The sequence below is a fragment of the Anneissia japonica genome, unplaced genomic scaffold, assembly GCF_011630105.1.
Source record: "Anneissia japonica isolate Jap-2015-1 unplaced genomic scaffold, ASM1163010v1 scaffold1299_len84399_cov266, whole genome shotgun sequence".
NCBI classification, from domain to species: Eukaryota; Metazoa; Echinodermata; class Crinoidea; order Comatulida; family Comatulidae; genus Anneissia; species Anneissia japonica.
In genome coordinates, this window is record NW_022701429.1 from 31,000 (window position 1) to 50,822 (window position 19,823).

Consider the following 19,823-nt stretch of genomic DNA (forward strand, 5'->3'; position numbering starts at 1 on the left):
TAAAACTACTGCATCGAAAACAAAATAGCTTAAAACTTGCAACAAAATTGGAAAAGGCAAAAAGGAAAATCAGTAAATTTTTGATTCAATATTTTGTCTAGAAGAGAGTAAATAGAGTTAAATTTTATATCGTTTAAATGATTTTTAAAAGACTGTAGGGAAAGTTCATTAAATATTGTTTTAATTTCATTTGGAAGGCTTTTCCATGCTTTAGTTGCACGATATAAAAATGTCATTTTGCCTTGTACTCCATTCCATTTTTGTTCAATCAAGTTGTTATTAGACTTATTCCTAGTACATTGAGGGTGATTATTGTTGTTGAAGATAAATTTATTACATAAATAAGATGGGGCCTTTTCTTTTAAACAATTGAAAGTTAATAATAGAAGATGTTCATTCCATCTGTCAACCAATCTTTCCCAACCCAACTCAATCATGATTGTAAGAATGGGAGTATAAATATCAATAGATAAAAGAATTCTTCCCAGCCTATTTTGAAAATTTGAAGTTCATTTAAGTGATTATTAGTTGTGTTGGACCAAATGCAATCACAATAATCAAATAATGGCATTACAATTGCATTTGCATTTGACAACAAGAGCTAATAAGGCTGAAATAGCCTTGGACTAGGCTAAGAGGCCAAGGCCGATTTTCAACAAGACATCATACAGTACATAAATTTAAATTTACTTTTCATATTATTTATTTGTTTCAGAGTCATTTTAGTGTTAGACATGAAAACTACAAAAAAGGTGGTGTCAAGAAAGGTAGGCATCAAGTTAAAAAATTTACCTGAAACCAGGTTTCAGTTAGTGAAATCAAACTTACATTTTTGTATTCACAAAGAAACAGTACATTAGCAAGATGTGTATAAGAGACAGAAGAAAATGTGAGCGAAGTGATAATTGAAAAAACAGCTTGCAGCACAGAAATTAACCTAACTATAACAGAAGAAGCTGATGCCATTGTGAAAAATGTTGGGTTTCAAGATTCTTCCAAGACAAGCGTAAATAATGACACTATTAGAGAACAAGAAACACATAGACAAAGTCATGAAGGCGTTGGTGAGGTCAGGATAGTAGATAGCTTATCATCCAGGTCGCCAGGTTACCAAAATCAACCATTCATTAAAGTTATTGAAACAGATAAAAACAAAGTTACAGCTCCAAAATTATATACATGCCAGAGTGATAATGAAAGTTCAGATACTGATTTGTTTATGAATAACACAGAACAGGAGGATAATAATGTAGATCTATTGTCAGACTTGTCAAATGATAGCTGGATAATTGGTTCTTCAAAATCTGCTCAAAGGATCTCAAAACATAGTGAAGACAACAGTAGAAGTCTACGAAATGAAGTATCCTCTAGTAATCGGTTACGTAGAATATCTGAAAAAATGTGTGTCAGATTTGAGAGAGATACATGTATTACTAATATTGAGACTGATAGCAAATCCTCACCGTTGGCTTATGAGTACAGGGAATACTGTAGTTCACCCAATGGTGATAGTGACTTCCTAGAAGTTTGTGTGAATGAGCAGTTTGATGTTAGAGAAGTGGGATCTGTTAAAAGAGACATTGATGTTGAAATGGTAACATCAAGCTATGATGAGGCAGGTCAAATTAGGTATTCAAATCCATCCAATCGGAAGCAAGATGAAATTGCAATGTCACCTGAGCTGATTAGTGATGATGATGAGGATAATATCATCACTTCTAAAAATGGCTACCACTCTCATGAAGGAGAAGCAAATGCTGTAAAACACCCACAAGAGCTTATTTCAAACACTTTGATGGATTTTACAACTGACACATCTGGAGATGATCTTCCAAGTGTTAGCTTCTCCACTCATCAACTTCGTACAAGCCGGCATTCACATTTTGATCAATCCACAGATCAAATTGTAATTCTGGATGGCACCAAGAATGCAGTCATCAATCTTAACTCACCTGAACCAATCAGTCCAGTATTTGGAAAAAGGAAGATGTTTACGGATCAGACTTCAACAAAATGTATCCGGTTAAATTATGATTCTGAATCCAAGGACACCACTATTAGCAATGATCCTGTAGCAGTACCCATCTCCAAGAAATCTAAGTTTAAATTTAAGATGAGAGATAAATCACAGACTACAAGTAGACCAGTGGCAAATGTTGAAAATAGTGAATCAAAAACTAATAAAGACAATTTTTTTACTAATGATGCCGCTTCAAGGTATCAACTAAAGCCAAAGAAGAGGTTTTCACAACTTTGGGTAAAAAACATCAACCAAACTTGTTCCAAGAAGAAAAAAAGCTTGTTCAGTTTTGGAATAACAGGATGTAAAAAAGATGAAGAAAGGAAAGTTGCCAAGGAAATTGAAACCATCAATCTGTTGGATGATGAGTATGAATCAGAACTTGAGGAAGGCGTCCTCAAAGTTAGGTGAGTGTTATTATATCCTGCCATTGCAACATAAACATGCTTTCAGATTATCTTCATAAATTACCATTTTCAACTCAATAAAGTATTTAATATTGTATTTTTATCTGATTGTAATATAGAAATTTTGTAATTGTTCCAAACAAGATTTTTTCATTTCATTTCGTTTATTTAGGCACGAGCGCCAAGGATATTCCAATAAGTAAACTTAATCACTGTCCTACGTGGCATATCCATTTAACAACAGGGGACTTAATAGACCAGTACACCAGGGTAACCCTATACTCTTCTCGAAGGATGTACTAGGTTCTTTAAAGTGCACACAAGCCGAATGCGTACACTGGGCCTACGCTTTAAAGTCCTTATCCGAGAAAACTTGTTCCACCACCGGAACCATTGGCGAGTGAGCCATTCGAACCAGCGCCGATATTAGAGCTGAAGGTTACGGTGCCCCTGGCTTAACGGTTCGGCCAATCAACTTACTACTGTATCAATTTACTGTATTCCTATCTCATCCATTTGTTTTGATTAATTCTCTCTAAAGGGGCGTAAGTTGGTTTCGAACTGTTGAGGGGGAGGGGGGGGGGGTGGATGGGTGCAAAAACTGAGTGTGGAATTAAATCCCTAGGGAGGAGGAGGGTGTTTTTATGTTTTTAAAACTGTCAGTGCACCAGCATTTTGCTATTAATTTTTTGAAAGGTGGGGTTCTCACTATTCTCAGCCCAATGCTTACACATTCCAAATACTGTATGGATGAAATATTAATGATGACAATATTGTTTTTACCTCATAGAAACATAGATGGATTGAATTTAGAAGCGATTGCATTCATAGTCTGGAAAAACCAGCAATATCTAAGAGACATTTTCCAAGGAAAGGTATGCTTAATTTTTATTTATCCTATGGAGTCAAAATGAAGTTGAGGGGATCCCATCCTTCATGTTGTCTCATAAACATGTTTACTTACGTTTACGCTATTGTTTTGTGAATAGAAGAGAGGGCCATAATGTGAAGTGCTTAAAGGCCTGTTTGCATGAAGCCCTATAAGTCTAACATATTATGTGTATATAATCTCAATTGCAACAAGTGCAGTACTACAGTGGTGTAGAATGCTTATATATATGTTGAGGGCGAGTTAGTGCAGTGGGAATGGATTTGGTGCAAGGGGGATGAGTTTTTAAATATAATGCTGTTATTGCTTGTGGTAAGACAATGTTCTAATTACCTCTTCCTTCAGTAATAACGTTAATCTGTGCACAAAAATACATTCACTATTTAAAAAGGGTACAGATCTTGGTTGCACAACACTATGGTCGCTGCGGGTCCCTGGGCCTTATTTGTTAGTTGATTTTCAACAAGACATCATACAGTACATAAATTTAAATTTACTTTTCATATTATTTATTTGTTTCAGAGTCATTTTAGTGTTAGACATGAAAACTACAAAAAAGGTGGTGTCAAGAAAGGTAGGCATCAAGTTAAAAAATTTACCTGAAACCAGGTTTCAGTTAGTGAAATCAAACTTACATTTTTGTATTCACAAAGAAACAGTACATTAGCACGAAGTTCATCAATTTTGTTTCATAGGGATTGTATGTTTCCCATAATGATTGAAGGGATATAAGGTCAGGTTTTTGGAGTTCTAAGTCTCTACTTAATACCCTCGGGCTTTCCTCGCTTCCTGCGTTGAACTTTCTTGGTCCACTCTTGTGTGTTACTAGGTATCGGGCGATAGCATGATTGTGCTGTATAGCTGTAGATATTCCTAGACTCCCTTTCAGTCCCAAAACAGCTACAAAATACCACAAAAAGCATCAATCCGCACAATACTCTATTCAACAACATGTTTGAGCACAAGAAAACAGCAAAATATGTAAATATCAAAACACCAATTAGCAAAAATTCGATCAAAACATGGACAGCAAAAAGCGAGATATGTTGCCACTGGGGAACGCCATTTGATAATCAGAACATGAAAAACGATTCATAAGAATTATGATTTTTTTTTCATTTCATAATACAGTGTATATCATTAAAAAGTAATTTGTTTTAATTTTAAATTTAATAAATGTTTGAATCATTGAAAAAGTTTAATTCAATTTCTTATAGGTTTTCTAGATATACTTTATCCTTTAATAGTAACCCACCTTGAAATTAATATATAACCCACTACAATAATATCTTAGTTAATGCCAAGTCTTTGCAATGGCTCTGTGGAATTAAGTATATTATTGCTCATTTTAATTCTCTGTCTTTTGGCCAGCTGATTTAGACTTTAAAGTGCCTCTACATATGTTTTCCGATGAGCAAGTTGAGACTGTTATTGAAATACTGGTAAAAATATTTTGCTCCAGGGGTACCAAGGTGAGTGTTGTTTGAATTCACTTGGTGCTGAACTTGTGCAACCTAATCCACAGAATTTCTTCTGTGTAACTCCTAACAAAGAATCATTTTTCTAAAATATTTTTCCACGTACCTGTACTGTATGTTTGATTTTCTCATTTATTTGGGGGTTTGCAAACCTTGATGTGCGAGAGTTTACACTTTACCCAGCAGAATAAATGGATAACGGCATAAAACAGCTTTGTACAGGAGGAGGCGAACCTCTCACAGTATTGAATAGAGAGGTGAGTACTTCATCCTGTGAGCTTAGAGCCTCAGGTTTGGTTTCCCAACCTTGAGGTCGGAGGTTGGGGTTTCAGTCCCTAGCTGTGCACTTGTGTCCTTGAACAAGGCACTTTATTCCATATGCATTTAATCCAATGATCGGAGTAATAATAATGTGTGGATTGCAGAGATCTTAACATGATGGGCTTTGTAAGTCTTACCATTATTATTCCTATTGTTTGCACATAGCAGAGATTATGTTCTTAACAGAGCCCAAATCCCAATCTACTTTTTACTCACTGTGCCTCATATGAAGCACAGGCTTCTAATCAATTGCTCTTTACTCCTAAGCTTCATATAAAATCATCTGTTAAAATTGTTTCAAATGTTTTATTTTTTTTAGTACTGGGATTATGTCATGAAAGTACTTTTAGCCGAGGCCCTTATCAAGATATACATGGATATTCATCACATCAATTACAATGAAGCTCAAGAAATAATTGATAATATGAAGAATTCACAAGAATATCTACAGTGACACCCAACCTTTTGATCTTCAATATTATGGATTCTCAAGAATCAACAATTTGCACTGAATTTGACAGTTTTACTGAAGGATTCCAACTTTAAATCCAATGATTTTGATGAGCAGCAATAAATACTGTACAAGTGATGGCATTCTGTAATAAAGAGACAAAATATATTACTGTATCTAACAAAAGCAAACTACTCAGCTGTGAGCTTTAATTCGGAATGTTTTATTTGCACTTAAATCATATATATAATAATTCCATTGAATATACAGTACTAATATTATTGTACAGTGTTTTACAAAAATACAGCATGGTTTAGCATCAAGTATTGTGTAGTCCCAATCATTCGAGGAAGGAGGGAAGTAGAATTTACTGCTTACCAAAACCATGTTGTATTTATTTTACTATACCTCATAAACAGCACACTATTCGATTTGTGAGAATTAACTTACGGTTCACATGCAGGGGTGCAGTAGTCAATTTTGGGTATTACTTTTTTTCCTGCCCTTGTAAATTTGGCATGCACATGGAAGTAAGTTGAAACAACTGCACTTGACCAATTAACTGTTATTATCTTATTAATATTTATGAGGTATAAAAAATAAAAATATGAAAACTAAGATTTTAGTGCAGATATCACCACGTCTACAATAATACTTTTACCAATAGCCATTTACATAGTAGGTGTACATAAAAAATACAAGACAAGATGTTTGTTCATTGTGGAACCAGCTACCCATAGTGGCAGCAGCCCAGTGCACACTTGAATACTGAATAAACTTTATTGCACTTGGTAAAAATTAACTCCAATGCTATGCTGAAACACACTAGTCCAAACAATGAAACTTAAAAATCTGTTGAATCTTATTTGCAGATGGAAGTGTGGCCTTTCAACAACCCCAGGGGAAAAAAGGAGGTTGTGGTTCGGTTGCCTTGGGAAAGACAGAATGTTTTTTGGCTTTACCCGAGATGTAATTTTAAAAAAAGTACAGAAAATCCAAGACAAAAGATTGGAGTCAAATAATATTTTATCCATCCTCTTCTCCCACTGACTATGCCAGCTCTTATTTTTGTTCTCTATTTTCTTGAAAGTAAAGATATTTGATCTTAAATTCCATGCTGGTTGAATGTATTTTTCACAATATTTATCAAAGATGATTGAAAGATTTTCATCTATATCAGACCGATCATCTAAAAATATATCATGTTTAAAATCATTAGAACCATAAAGGAAGCTAGTCCAATGAATGTCTACGTCATGGTTACGTAGAACTCTCCAATTCAGAAAATATTAAATCCCTGATTGGTTTTAATTTAGAACATTCAAAGAGAAAGTGATCTACTGTTTCTTTATGGTTTCCTTCACAAATGAGACAAAGGTCTGTATTGTTAACATGCCATGATTCCTTAAGGGCTTCTAAATCCAGGCAGTTTGTACGAACATTATATTTTTGGTTGGTTCCCTTGAAGTTGGTCTTTTTAAGTTTCGCTTGAACAAGCTCCTGATATCATTACATTTATTTTGTATTTTAAAATCTTTCAACCATCCGCTTGTATTGTTTACATACATATTATGTAAATCACAATTAGGAAAACGTTTAATTTTATTAAGCCATTGCCATTTTAAATTACTGTCAATTGCTTTGATTGCTTTCAGTAATAAATTTGGCCACCTGGATTCATGCATATTTAGAACACGGTGATAATGACTATAATAATTTTGGAGGGATTCAAGAGACTGCCATCCAAGTTTACCATAAAGGGCCTATTTTGAAATATTTCTTGGCGCTTTTAAAACCAGTCTTGCCATTAAATACTGTAGGTTCTCAATTTTTTCAATCGATGAGAGACTATTGCATAACCAAATGGAACAGGAATAATTAATAGTTGGAAGCCCTATGGTTTTCCAAAGAAGGTTCCCATAGTAAACCCTATTAAAGTCTTCCTGTTCATCAAGAATGGATTTAATGTAAGATATAATTTGTTTCCCTTTTTTAATCACTTCATTCAACATGTGTTGTGTCATTAATGGATCTGGATATAAACATTCCTAGATATTTATAATTTTCAACCTCAGAAATATGATTATCCTCTAATTTCCATTTTCGATATACAGTACATTCTTACATTGTCCTGTAATTAATACATTTGATTTGTTATAATTAAATGCGAGTTTCCATTGTTTTGAGAAATCGCTTGCTGTTTGTTAAAGCAATTTCAATTCTTTCTCACTATCGCCAATGAGAATAACATCATTGGCCCAAAACAATGAATCGATTCTATTATTAAAAACATTTACACCCAAGTTTCTTTCTCGAATCATCTTGTTGAATTCGTTAATATAAATGGAAAACAATATTGGTGACAGGCAACAACCCTGCTACAGACCTTCATTAATTTCAAAAAGGAAACTTTACATTTAACATTTTCATAAAGTTTGTTAATTATATTAAGAATATTATCACTAATGATACCATCTCTCCAGACGGTGTCGAATGCTTTCTTGAAGTCTAGAAAAGCTAAGAATGTGTTTTCCTTCAGCTTGTCGTGAGGCCATGATACTTTTTAGGACAAAGATATGGTCCTCGCATCTTCTGCCTTTCCTAAAGCCACCTTGGGTTTTGGTCATACCTTTCGAGAAATGTCGACACCGCCTGGGAGGTTAACCTGCTATATATCTTTGCAACACAAGAGTTCGACAAGATCCCTCCATAATTATTTAAGTCACGACGATCGCCTTTTTGGAATATGGGTATAATCGTACCAATATTCCACTAAGCTGGGATCTTTTCTAATAAGAAAATAATTAATCTACTATTGCATCATCTCCATTTTTCAAAATTTCATTAGTGATTGAGTCAATCCCAAAAGCTTTATTGTTTTTACAGTGTATGATGGCATCAAAAGCATTTTCACATGTAAACATGAATTCCCTAAGATAAGGGCGGTTATCATCAATCTCATCAGGAGGGAAATCTGGGTCAGTATCATTATCTTGTAAATCGTGATTACCAATACTACTAAAGTGATCTTTAAGTGAGGTCTTAATAGTATCAGTTTCTGTAGTGATCTATTTTGTTCCACTACAGAAACTGGTTTTAACATTATCTATTGTCTTTTTCCCTCCAAGTTCAATACCAATTGTGGTCCTCCATAATGCTTAGAATTTACATGTATAATTTCAATTGTATATGTTGTAAATGCAATCTGTGTACATGAAAAATATACCTATAATTTTTGCTTTAAAATATGGTCTTAAATAAAATAACCAATATTACAGGTATTTTATTCTTCATTCTGAGTCAACTTTGTAATAAATGAAAAAGTACTGAAAGACTGTATACTACATAATTATCACTCAATACAGTATTAATTTGTATTATAGTGTAGAATACCATTACAATACTTGGGCATTTACTGTTTGTTTGTGGCAATGTAGAAGAATGCTACTAAAATATTTACAATTACTGTACTCTACTTATACGTAGCAAGCCATATCTGCATCTATTTCACTGAGGCAGTTTACTTAACACGGTATATACTTATGTATTTGCCCACAAACAATTTATTTGAAGCAGTAACTCTGTAATAACATATTTTGTATACACTGTTCAACGGATACAAACTGTTTTGGATGTTAGGCTGACTAAAAGCTCTATATGACAGCACAGTATCTGGCACTATCACTACAGTTGGTAGCCACAGTTTTTTTAAGTCTTCCATTTAATGCTCTGGAAAAAAAATTATAGATCGGGTTATACTCATGTTAGCATTGAATTACACTAAAATAATATCAACCGGTTAGAGAGCACTGTGACCTTTTGGTCACTTCTTGCAAAATACTAGAGGAATGACCATTTTATATTAACTCTTTTATGTATTAAAGGGAAAAATTAATGAAAAGAAATAAAATATACAGTAACTGAATTTTAAATAGCAAACACTACTTTAAAAAAAAGAATGTTTTAACATTCTTTTTTTAAAAATAATTGTAATAATTTTTTAAAATAATAATTAAAATTATTATTTAAAACATTTAATTCTCACCGTGTTCTTCAGAAGTGTTTGTAGCTGGGTATGCTCCCTTGACCCATATTCCACCTCATTCTGGTAATTTTGCAAACCTCTCAGATCCCGCATATGTTTCAGAGTTTCAATCACAACAGCATGAACCTTGTACTTCTTAGCAGTTTCTAATCTCTTATCTGTGTCCTCCATTAACAACATGTACTTCTCTAGTTTCTGGAAATTATAATCAATGATTATATAAGACAATTTGAAGGTTCAATCATGCAACTTAAGATCTACAGGGGACTGGACCACTCCCACATGAAAAAAACGGCAAATGGCAATGTTGTGTGAAATGATGCAATAATGGTGGCATTTACTAAAGTACATTGGATATTTCTGAGCTATTTTATCAAACGTTTTACTAATAATGTCCGTAATGGGTTGAGCTTAAAGATGATTTCTAATTTAGTTGCTATTTGGCTGCGATATTTCTTCATTTTTGAAATACCTTCCTGATTTCACAGCTACAATTATTTAAGGAAAAATAGGTCTATTCGTCAAAAACAAAATTATTAAGGTTAGTTCTAGCAGGACAGAAACAGTGGCGTCTGTCTCTTATACACATCTACTATAATAATTTTGGAGGGATTCGTATCACCAAAAATAAAATGACAAAGCTTAATAAATTAGAATTAAAAATCTTGTTTAACCAGATCTCCCAGAAGTGGCTTTTTCCAACTTGGGACCCCTGTGCTTATGTACTTACATCATGAGGGGCTTTTGCTTTTATTAAAATTTCCACAATCCTATCAAATCCCACTGTGGGTTTCTTGGTCTTTGCTAGCCATTTCTGAAAGATAACATAACTAAAGCACTGTTTGTACTACAAATTACCCAATAGAGGAAATGAATGTATTAGAACTATAGCTATGTTAAAATGTATTACAAAATTACACCTAACCATTACATCGACTTTTAACTCATATAGTATTGTAGTGTTTCAATCCTGTTATTTGCAATTTTCATTGCTGTTGAATATTGAACAAATCAAATTACATCCTCCCATAGATATGTCACTGCCCACACCTCCAGCAGTATGCCAACAAAAATTTTGAGGCTTGACCAGTTTATTCATCCTATTGTAGTAACTACCCTCGTAGGGTTCATGACACCCAGCCTTTGAGGCACTACGACCTCCAGGTCAGTGCATTTGCATATTACTAATCCGACGCATGACAAACCCGAGGACCTCGGGAAGGTAGAGCACAAGTCCAGAGCTCGACCAGTTAACATGTGACAGTATTATCACCACTTCATACAAGTGTATTGTACAATAGCTACGCAGGAAATTATACCCTAAAACAGTAAGTACCAACATTATAAGCTATTTTACAATACTATTATGTTGTAAGTTGCGATGAGATAAAATATAATTTTCAATATAACTAGGGCCTACATATAATTTTTATCTTTTAAAATTCTATTCACCTTTGGTGTTAACAGCGTCTCTAAGTCTTCCCATTTGTGTTGATTTGCACAAGCTTTTGCTGCTGTCATCACATACTGCTTTTCTGTCATGTTAAACTCTTTAACTAAAGACTGCGGGCTACTCTTAGATGACTTACGAAAATAACAATATACATTATTATTAGCCGTGTTAAAATATAGTTTCAAAAAATAAACAATGGTTTTAATTTTGACGAGAGATATAATACATTTACTTTCCTATAAGTGGAAAGAGGTCTAAATAGGTCCAAGGACACTTTAAGAAGCTAGGCCACGGATAAAACAACCATGTCAACTTACAGAGAACATAGGGTAATAAAGCATAAAAATAAAGTAAATGATGCAGTTTATAAATAATTAGTTCATTGTTGGCAATCCATAAAAAAATCACTACTAGTAAACAATATAAATACGAACAAAATATGGAACAAACTAATAAAATTAAATCAAAGATTTTGAAAAATGGTACATTGTATAGCCAAATGATTTAGAGCATTGTACCAACAGCTTAGTGAGTCTCACCTCACCTTAAGTTACATATACTCTGCGTCCCATTGTAGCACATTAGGCCACGAAATGAGTAAAGGAAGGGTAGCGGTAAAGGTAGAATAAATAAACCCGTAACTTGCAGCAACATTGTGTTGAATTGCGTATGGGCATGGTCTGTGACTAGACAGGTGCTTTGTAGCTTCATGTTCACATTTTAAACATTTAATGTCAACTAATGTCTCAGATTGCACATAATCTACATTATTTGGCTTCTCAACAGTTTTATATTTATTATGTCTTTTTCTATTTATTGATGTTTGTATTTGAGTTCAGTAAGTGGGTCTTTGTCTACCAGCCTAGCTGCAAGAGTCACACACTATAACTAGGCACCCTCCCCAGGAGCAGAGGTTGCATGTTGTGTGTGATTGATTCTGTATCCAATAAAAATAAATAACATTCATTGGATTGGACTTTTCTCACCTGTGAAACATTAAAATGATATTTACAGCAGTAATATAGTGTTGTTATCAGTGGTAAAAAATATAATTTCGCTTCTCTCTGACAGTGCCCAAATGGAGGCTTCTTCTCTTTACTTGCTTTAGCATCTTCATCCTTAAATAACAATGAAAATTTATTTCAAGTATGTATGCACAAACACAGAAAAAGACAAGATAAATTATAAAAGGCTTGACAAGTCACAGAGTCCACCTTAGATCTTATAAGATGACCCATGTAGCTCAAGGATAGGACTAACTATCATTCTGATGCTAAATTACAGTGGAAAATAATTATTAATTGTTCATAATACTTTTACAATTGGTACTTGAGGCATAAAGTGTATGAATTGAAGCTCAAGTCTGTCACTAAAATGCTTTATACCTTAACATGTCACTAATATTATTTCATATATTTAGCTGATGAAAGCCTTACATCAGTAAACATCTGTTATACCTTATCATATCATTAACATTATTTCATTTATTTAGTTGATGAAAGCCTTACCTCAATCAACATCTGTTTATTCATCAATGAACACTGCTCTCGCAAAAAAACTGTTTCACCATGAAGTAATTTGTACCCTTCAAAATGCAAACTTGGAAAAAAAAAAACCTTTTTAGAGATCTGCATGTGTTGAAAAGTGGAAAAAATTATATAAGGTTGTTAATTCCAAGGCAACATAAACAGAAGTAATTTATTTTTGGCTGATTAGTGATGAAACACCACTACTGTTGATGATGACATAATTAATGTCAAAATATTGAATCCCAACACGATGGCATGCATTTCGATACTTGGAGTATGTATTATACTATCTTATGCATATGTGCTACTTACTTACCTATTCTGAAACAGTTGTTCCCCCGTTTGAAAAATTCCAGTTCCGCCCCTGTCAATGGCAGGTCCAAACTATCTCAGATACAACATTCTATGTCTATGGCACCCCAGATGACTACAAATGGCAATTTTCTTTTTTTATTTTTTTTTTATTTTTATTTTTTATTTCCAAAATTACACCTACCCCTAAGGCTAAATATTAAGTACTTACTCAGTACACTTTTTGACACTCTGATATCTGACTTGGGGTACAATTTCTTGGAGAGCGAGTCGATACTTCCACATCTAAAGAACAATTTAAAAAGAGCAATTGTTAATGTTTTTTTTACATACACTACAATTAAGTAGACAAACTTCAAGGGAATAATTCATGTATTTTGAAAATCTGATTGCAATCTGTTACAAACTTGGGCTTTGGATATGTGCACATTATTAATCAAAATTCATATATGATCAGACTTACAGCAGCTTCTTCCTTTCTACCAAGAACTCTGCAAAGATGAAATATCATGTATTAAATGTATATCTAAATTTATTTAAATTTATTCAACTTCAATGTAATAAACCATATTTAAATGACATTTAACCTAAGGCAATAATAATGAAACTGATTACTGAAATTAATCTGATTAATCGCATTTGGAAATAAAGGTTTGTACTAACTGGAGTTCAGAGGCTAATGCTTCAGTATCGCCCATTGATTGTAGATAAACTGCGTAGTGATTTACTGCTATAGGTCTTCGACGGAGCTCAGTAATAAATATATTATTCTTTAATGTCTTCTTGAGAAACAGAACAATCTAGTAAAAATATTAAAAACTATTTTATGTCAGATATACTGGTCAGATATACTGTTTACCCTCTAAATAACGAAGTGGTCATAGCAGTTGAAGAGAGCAGCTAGGCTCAGTCAGCTAAATTGATGGTAGCCACTGTGCGTGCGCTGAACCATGGAAATCATTTTGTCTCTGGTGCAATTCCATTCGCCGCTGTTGTGGTTCTGCTGCAGGAGTGAAACACACTCAGTACAAGTTACAATCTGTTACACCGTCTGTTGTATGAGGCGCCTAAGCCATTGCTCCTGTCTGCAATATGGCCCATGTACACTCTTCGGAAAGAGTAAGGAATTGTACTGCCCAATTCACCACCAGAAGGACCCCATTAGAAACAAGTCTTGGTGTCATTCACACCGAACATACTGCTATCCTATCCTATCTATCTATCTTATCCTCAATAAGGTAGAGCTGTTGCTCTTGGATTGAAGTAGCAGTTAGATTGCATTACAACGGTAAGACCTAGAACGTAATACCGTCACACAAACTCATCTACGCATGCAAGAACATAGAGTACTGTACTTGATGTATAGATTAAAACGCAGTTTGGCTGAATCTACGCTGTGCATGAACGTAGGACAGTCACATATATGTATATCAGTTCCAGATTCATGTAGCACAAATCAAAAATCTCCCTAATATGAGGAACCACTGCATCTGACAACACACTGATGCTGTGAACAAACACTGTGTTCCACCACATTATAACACTCAATTATCATTATTATAAGATTATTATTACAATAATAATCAGTGAATTGAAAACCAAATTTGATTACTCACTGCAGTAATGGAATTGCCATCATGGTATTCAATAGCTGAATCCAAGAGAGTCAGTTTGTCTGGTAGAGACTTGTACATCTCCAATGAGTACGACTCCCCCATCATCATCCTTATGATTGTATCCGATACCTTTGGGGCTGCCCATCGTGATCGCTTTGAGCTCTATTTTCCAGAGGTAGAAGAATGATCAGTTTCAGTATTAAATTTTATATTTTTATATTAATTTCCAAGTGATAATAGCAATCTTAAAAAATAATTAATATTACAATAATAAAATTGTCTAGTTTCTATTATAAATGTCATTTTTCTTTATTTACCTGAAGTTCCCTTTTTAAAGAAGCGACTTCTGCATATAACTTGGAGACCTCTGTGTGACTTAGCGTCATGTCCTTTCTTACAGCTTCAAACATAATAAATAAATTCAAGAAACAAATAGCTTTTAAATACATGTTTCAATTAAACATACTATACTTTTTATTAATACCAAATTTTATCAATTCTGTCAATCTATTATCCTAATTAGGCACATCAGTGGTCTATTATAAATCTAGGTAAGGCATGCAGAGCAGTGACAATATATAAAACTAGTTTTTTTTATTTTTCTTCTTTTAGTATACTGTCCAACACCCTTTAAAGGAACCAACCAGACAGGTATTGGTGTGCAGATTTGTACAGGCATAAATCTGAGGTATCAAAACAAAGAGAGTCAATTTAATATATTCAAGAAAATCATATTTTGACAAAAAATGTGAATATTGTTATTTTGTACAATATTTAATACCTGCTTCAATGGATGTTGCTGAATTGAATGGTTTTGACAAAGTCACCTTGTCATCTGTTGAAACATAATTAACATATCATTATCACAATTAAACAAAAAGTAATTATGACACACAAAACAAGCATGAAGTCATGAAGTTTATACATATTTCTAGTAGAGTTGAATAGCTTGGTAAAGGTCAAATTCCTGTCACGGTAACAGCATTTTTTTCTAATAAGCAAAACAACACTACTCTCTAAGGCTCATATGAGACTTGGTCTATGTAAAGCATCATGTTTTATGTTGTCATGTGAAGGGACTGCTACCTATCTAATAGGACAGTGATTAAGTTGCTATTGGTCATCCTTGGCCATGTGCCTAAAGGAATAAAACAAACAAAATAATTGTTTTAATATTAATGTGAATTTATCCAATTTTAATAATTAAAGAAGTAAATTTTTGTTTTAAAATATTTAAATCAACCTTTGCTTGTTTCCTTGTATAATACATTAATCGATGTTTGCTTTATTTCAACTTTTAATGGTCATTTTTTTAAAAATGGTATAATTTTTCCCTGAAAGTAATTATTTTCTTTTATCTGTGATCTAAGTATTTTCAAAAAATTGTCTCAAATCATATGTTACCTGATTTTTCATATCAATGATGTGATAATGGGCTTGCACTATATAAGTCTACCATTATTTATAGGTTTTTATAAATAATTTTACAGTTCCATGAATTGATTGATGGGAAAAATATGGAATTGTAAAGCTATAACTGGACAGTCTAAAAAATTGATTAATAATAAAGTAAACTATCAAAATTAAAAGAATAATTTGCAGAGGTAAAATTTTCAGAATGCACAAGAGTAAATTAGTGTGTGTAATTGTATCCAGGGAAAGATGAGTAGATAAATATAAATTACAGATACATTACCAATGGTGAGGCTAGCAGACTTTTTGTGATTACTTTTGATTGAAGTTAGCGGGAATGGGTTTGGTGGGAGGGACATGAAGGGAGCATCCTGATTTCTACCTGCTTTGGAAGAATGATGAGAGATCTCAATTGGCCTTGATATCCCTGAAGAAGCTTTGGTCTTCGTGTTAGAACCCCTGGCTGAAGTAGCAAGCTTGGAATCAGATGTGGACAAATCACCAATAGTGTTACCTGTCCAATCAATTACCTCTGTATCTTTCTGGAAAAAATAAACAATAACAAGAACAATAAATGATAGCAAGGATAACTAGTTTTAGCCATTCAATACAGTGTAACCTGACACTTTGGTTGGGGTGCTAGCAGCGTTCGATTTCCAGCATTTTATGTTTGTGGCAAAAATTGCTATGCACTTTTTGTTTTGTGTAGGAATTCCAATATTGTGCTTAGTATTTTTTCTGCTGAGATAATGAATGATTATTCAAGAAAAGTAACGACGCTTTTCAATAAGAAAATCACACTGAGGCATATTTATTTTTCAACACTAAAAGTAATTAAAGTAAAACATGACTGGCTCATCCTCACTGATTTTAATGTTTCAATAAATACCACTGATACACCATTTTTACTAGAATCGCAACTGCGCTCAATTATTTGGTAAACAATTTTGAAACATACCCCATAATATTCCCTTACTTTAAATTTCCCATGCCCACCCCGTGCAGAAGTCAACCTGGCCGTGATTACCAATTTACTGACCATGTGACAACTGACAAGCACTGGCCATTTGCTTGTCTCACTCCCATTGTCGTACTTATTCACTGCAAGCAATGTCCGGCCCTGTTTCAAACAGAGAGAGTAACAGCACCGAGAAAAAAAAGTAAGATAATTTGCTACTACACATCTAAATGTGCTGCGATAGTACAATACATACATGACAGTAAGCAACTTTACTCCTCACTGTATATGTGTAAGCGAAAGCGATCTACAGGAGAAGCAGAACAGAGGGAGTGGCAAAATATAAGGTAATATTGTAAACGCAGAAAACAAGCCGACTCGTACTCAAACCAGCTGCATGAACAAACATGTACATGTAGCATTGTATGCGTGCACTCGATGTAAACAAACATATTGCGCTATTTTTGGCCCAAAACATTGGATAACAACTTGATTTTGACTGTTTTTAAAACAATTTTCTGGACTTTTTGTGCACCAACTTAGTTTTTACAGCCAGGCCTTGCTGAAGACTGAAATTCTACGCAAATAATTGCCTCGCATTTTATTATGATGCATTTGTGGAAGTACTTCGCAATTAGTTTAAAACGATTCACATTTTGCAATGCGATACTGGGTAAATCAAACGCTCGGTGCTAGGTTGGGGATTTTTTTTGGTTTTTTTTTTGTGCTTATTTATCCACTTATCGTTGTCTTCCTACCTATTGGCAATGGTATAGAGACTTTATTTGTGCTATATAAAATATTATTATGATCATAAATTTGAGGAAAAAAGATTTGTAACTCATAATTTACTTTATTTGTTCTATATAAAATATTATTATGATCATAAATTTGAGGAAAAAAGATTTGTAACTCATAATTTTTTAGGCACCTGCACAGATCTGGAAGAAATACATAACATAGTACTATATAACAATCTTGTACAACTAATCATTAAATGATAGGCACCACCACAGCAACACATGGCAGCGTATTGTAATACCTAATGTAAATTGTATTTGTATGCAGAGTGGAAGCTTGCTATGTGGGTTCGGACAAAATTATGGCAACCATGCCATCAACATGTGTTTTTGTGCTTCACAATCATTTATAATAAATTAGGGAACTGACATTCTCGCGAAAGGCTGCTGAATACAGCCATTTGTGAGTTTCATTTGGATTATCTGGTGGAATTGTTGAACTTGCATGACATTATTGTCTTCAGATTACACACTTAGCTATGATCCAACTAAATTTTATTTTCATTTTCTCCTCCATCTGGATGATTATGGCAAAACTATTTGCCAGATAAGAAAAACAAAATTTATTTTTACTTCTATTCCGCCCTCATCCGATCTTTAAAAAATAAGTACGCGAAACAAGGAACAAAAAAAGTCTCGCCTAAGGACCATAGGAATCAAACTAATCAAAATATTGCATTTCATTTCATTTTTATTGCCAAATTCCAAAAGCAAATACAAAATGTGTTTCGGCATCAATAGTTAAACTAAATACATAGAATTATAAAGACTGACCTACCCCATCATCATCAAAAAAGTTCGCCCTTGGTGTTTTTGGGTTCCAGTAATCTTCTTCGTCGTCATTCTCGATTGTTAAAAAAAAAGTACAGATACAATAAATACTAGTCTGTCTGTAGCCCTATGCCAAAATTAATGAATTCATAAAAAGTGTGTAAATGTATAATATTATACGGTACTCACTAGGCCTAGCAGATCTTCTTCAATTAGTAATTGACTCGAAATGTGCCCCATACATCACGGCCGAAACGGTCCTAGGCTAGGCCTAGGCCGACCCAGGCGCGTAGGCCTGTACCCGCCCTATACTATACATACAAGCTAGGACCCAGCCTAAAAAGAACTAGGCCTAGCACCTAACCTACCTTTGACGAATGGCGTTTATTAAACGCCATGATTTGTCGTAAACTTTACTTAGTCTAGGCCTATGCCCTAGACTCAGAATGAGGAAAAATCACCACTAGCCTACAACATAAAGTCGCTTCGTTCCTGTTTTCCTGTTTTGGGGGCTGATCACAGGGGACGGAAAACATCAATGGGCGTATTCTATGGAACGCCATTAGTATCTTAGGTTTGTGCAAACCATAGAGCTATTAAACAAACACATAACCGGAATAAAAGAACAAAATATTCTTAAAAGAGTATTCTACACTTCTACACCACTCATATGATTTAAAACAAATGGAAGATAAAGATTTTTTCGTATTTTTATTGGTTTTCGAAGTTTCTAAATAAAAACGAATCGAGTGCATCCTCCACACATATATCTCATAATTATTCTCTGTCTGTAAGCCTATGTTATGTTAATAGTAAGGACATTGAATTAAAAAATAAACATAGACATCATGGGATTCGAATCCGGGACCGGTAGCGGGGAAAATAGCCTACTCTTCCAATCGTACTACACTAAACTGTTTTCACGTCACATGTATCGCTGTAACACGTAAGAGCACTCTGAGGCTGAAATATTGCTTAGAAAATAAAAACAAAATAAGACAGCAGAACAAATTTCAAAAGGGCCGGGTTTTTATTTTTAAAAACCTCAAAAACCAATAAAAGTACGACAAAAATCTTTATGGTCTTACCAGAAGGTGTGACCATGGAGAATTGTTAACAACTCCTCGGTGTGACTATGTAATAAGACATTATAGTAATATAATACTGAATACTGCTGTACATTAATATTTTTTATCTTTCAAAAGTGTGTAAAATAGGAACAAAATAAGAACATTTTCAGCCTGAAATTGGCAAAACAACAAAAACACTAACCTGGACAAAATTTTACTGGTTCTTATAAAAAAAGAAGAAAAAAGAGTAAGCCCTATACCTCGAATAGAAGCCCGATGGGATTAATCTC

At 33.8% G+C, this 19,823-nt stretch overlaps 2 protein-coding genes across 4 annotated transcripts; one reads left to right on the forward strand and one right to left on the reverse strand.

Annotated features, from left to right (window-relative positions):
• The first annotated feature begins 435 nt into the window (after positions 1–435).
• On the forward strand, positions 436–5,752 carry LOC117103544. The gene is made up of 7 exons (XM_033244114.1): positions 436–441; positions 716–767; positions 918–2,427; positions 3,218–3,302; positions 3,839–3,890; positions 4,688–4,788; positions 5,435–5,752. Exons 1-7 carry the CDS (start codon positions 436–438, stop codon positions 5,567–5,569), a joined length of 1,941 nt encoding a protein of 646 aa, XP_033100005.1. The 3' UTR covers positions 5,570–5,752.
• A 1,792-nt stretch (positions 5,753–7,544) lies between these two features.
• LOC117103546 (spermatogenesis-defective protein 39 homolog) lies at positions 7,545–19,648 on the reverse strand. 3 transcript variants are annotated; one of them, XM_033244118.1, is made up of 15 exons: positions 18,832–19,647; positions 18,471–18,536; positions 16,317–16,476; positions 15,303–15,356; positions 14,839–14,921; positions 14,522–14,683; positions 13,569–13,705; positions 13,369–13,396; positions 13,117–13,190; positions 12,573–12,663; positions 12,051–12,182; positions 11,064–11,195; positions 10,342–10,425; positions 9,612–9,806; positions 7,545–9,295 (listed from the first exon to the last, which is right to left on the reverse strand). In XM_033244118.1, exons 1-15 carry the CDS (start codon positions 18,859–18,861, stop codon positions 9,275–9,277), a joined length of 1,449 nt encoding a protein of 482 aa, XP_033100009.1. In that variant the 5' UTR covers positions 18,862–19,647; the 3' UTR covers positions 7,545–9,274. The 3 variants fall into 3 exon arrangements, with proteins under 3 accessions (XP_033100009.1, XP_033100007.1, XP_033100008.1); XM_033244116.1 differs by having other exon boundaries at positions 16,218–16,476; positions 18,832–19,646; XM_033244117.1 differs by lacking the exon at positions 18,471–18,536 and having other exon boundaries at positions 16,218–16,476; positions 18,832–19,648.
• Positions 19,649–19,823: the final 175 nt, after the last annotated feature.

Coding starts and splice junctions, on each gene's coding strand:
- LOC117103546 (XM_033244116.1), bottom strand. CDS start 18,861: ATGGCGTTTAATAAACGCCATTCGTCAAAG. Junction 14,922..15,302: donor AGCAACATCCATTGAAGCAG/GTATTAAATATT, acceptor TTATGTTTGAAG/CTGTAAGAAAGGACATGACG. Junction 12,664..13,116: donor AGTGTCAAAAAGTGTACTGA/GTAAGTACTTAA, acceptor TTTTTTTCCAAG/TTTGCATTTTGAAGGGTACA.
- LOC117103544 (XM_033244114.1), top strand. Junction 768..917: donor AAAAGGTGGTGTCAAGAAAG/GTAGGCATCAAG, acceptor TTGAAAAAACAG/CTTGCAGCACAGAAATTAAC. Junction 2,428..3,217: donor GAAGGCGTCCTCAAAGTTAG/GTGAGTGTTATT, acceptor TTTACCTCATAG/AAACATAGATGGATTGAATT.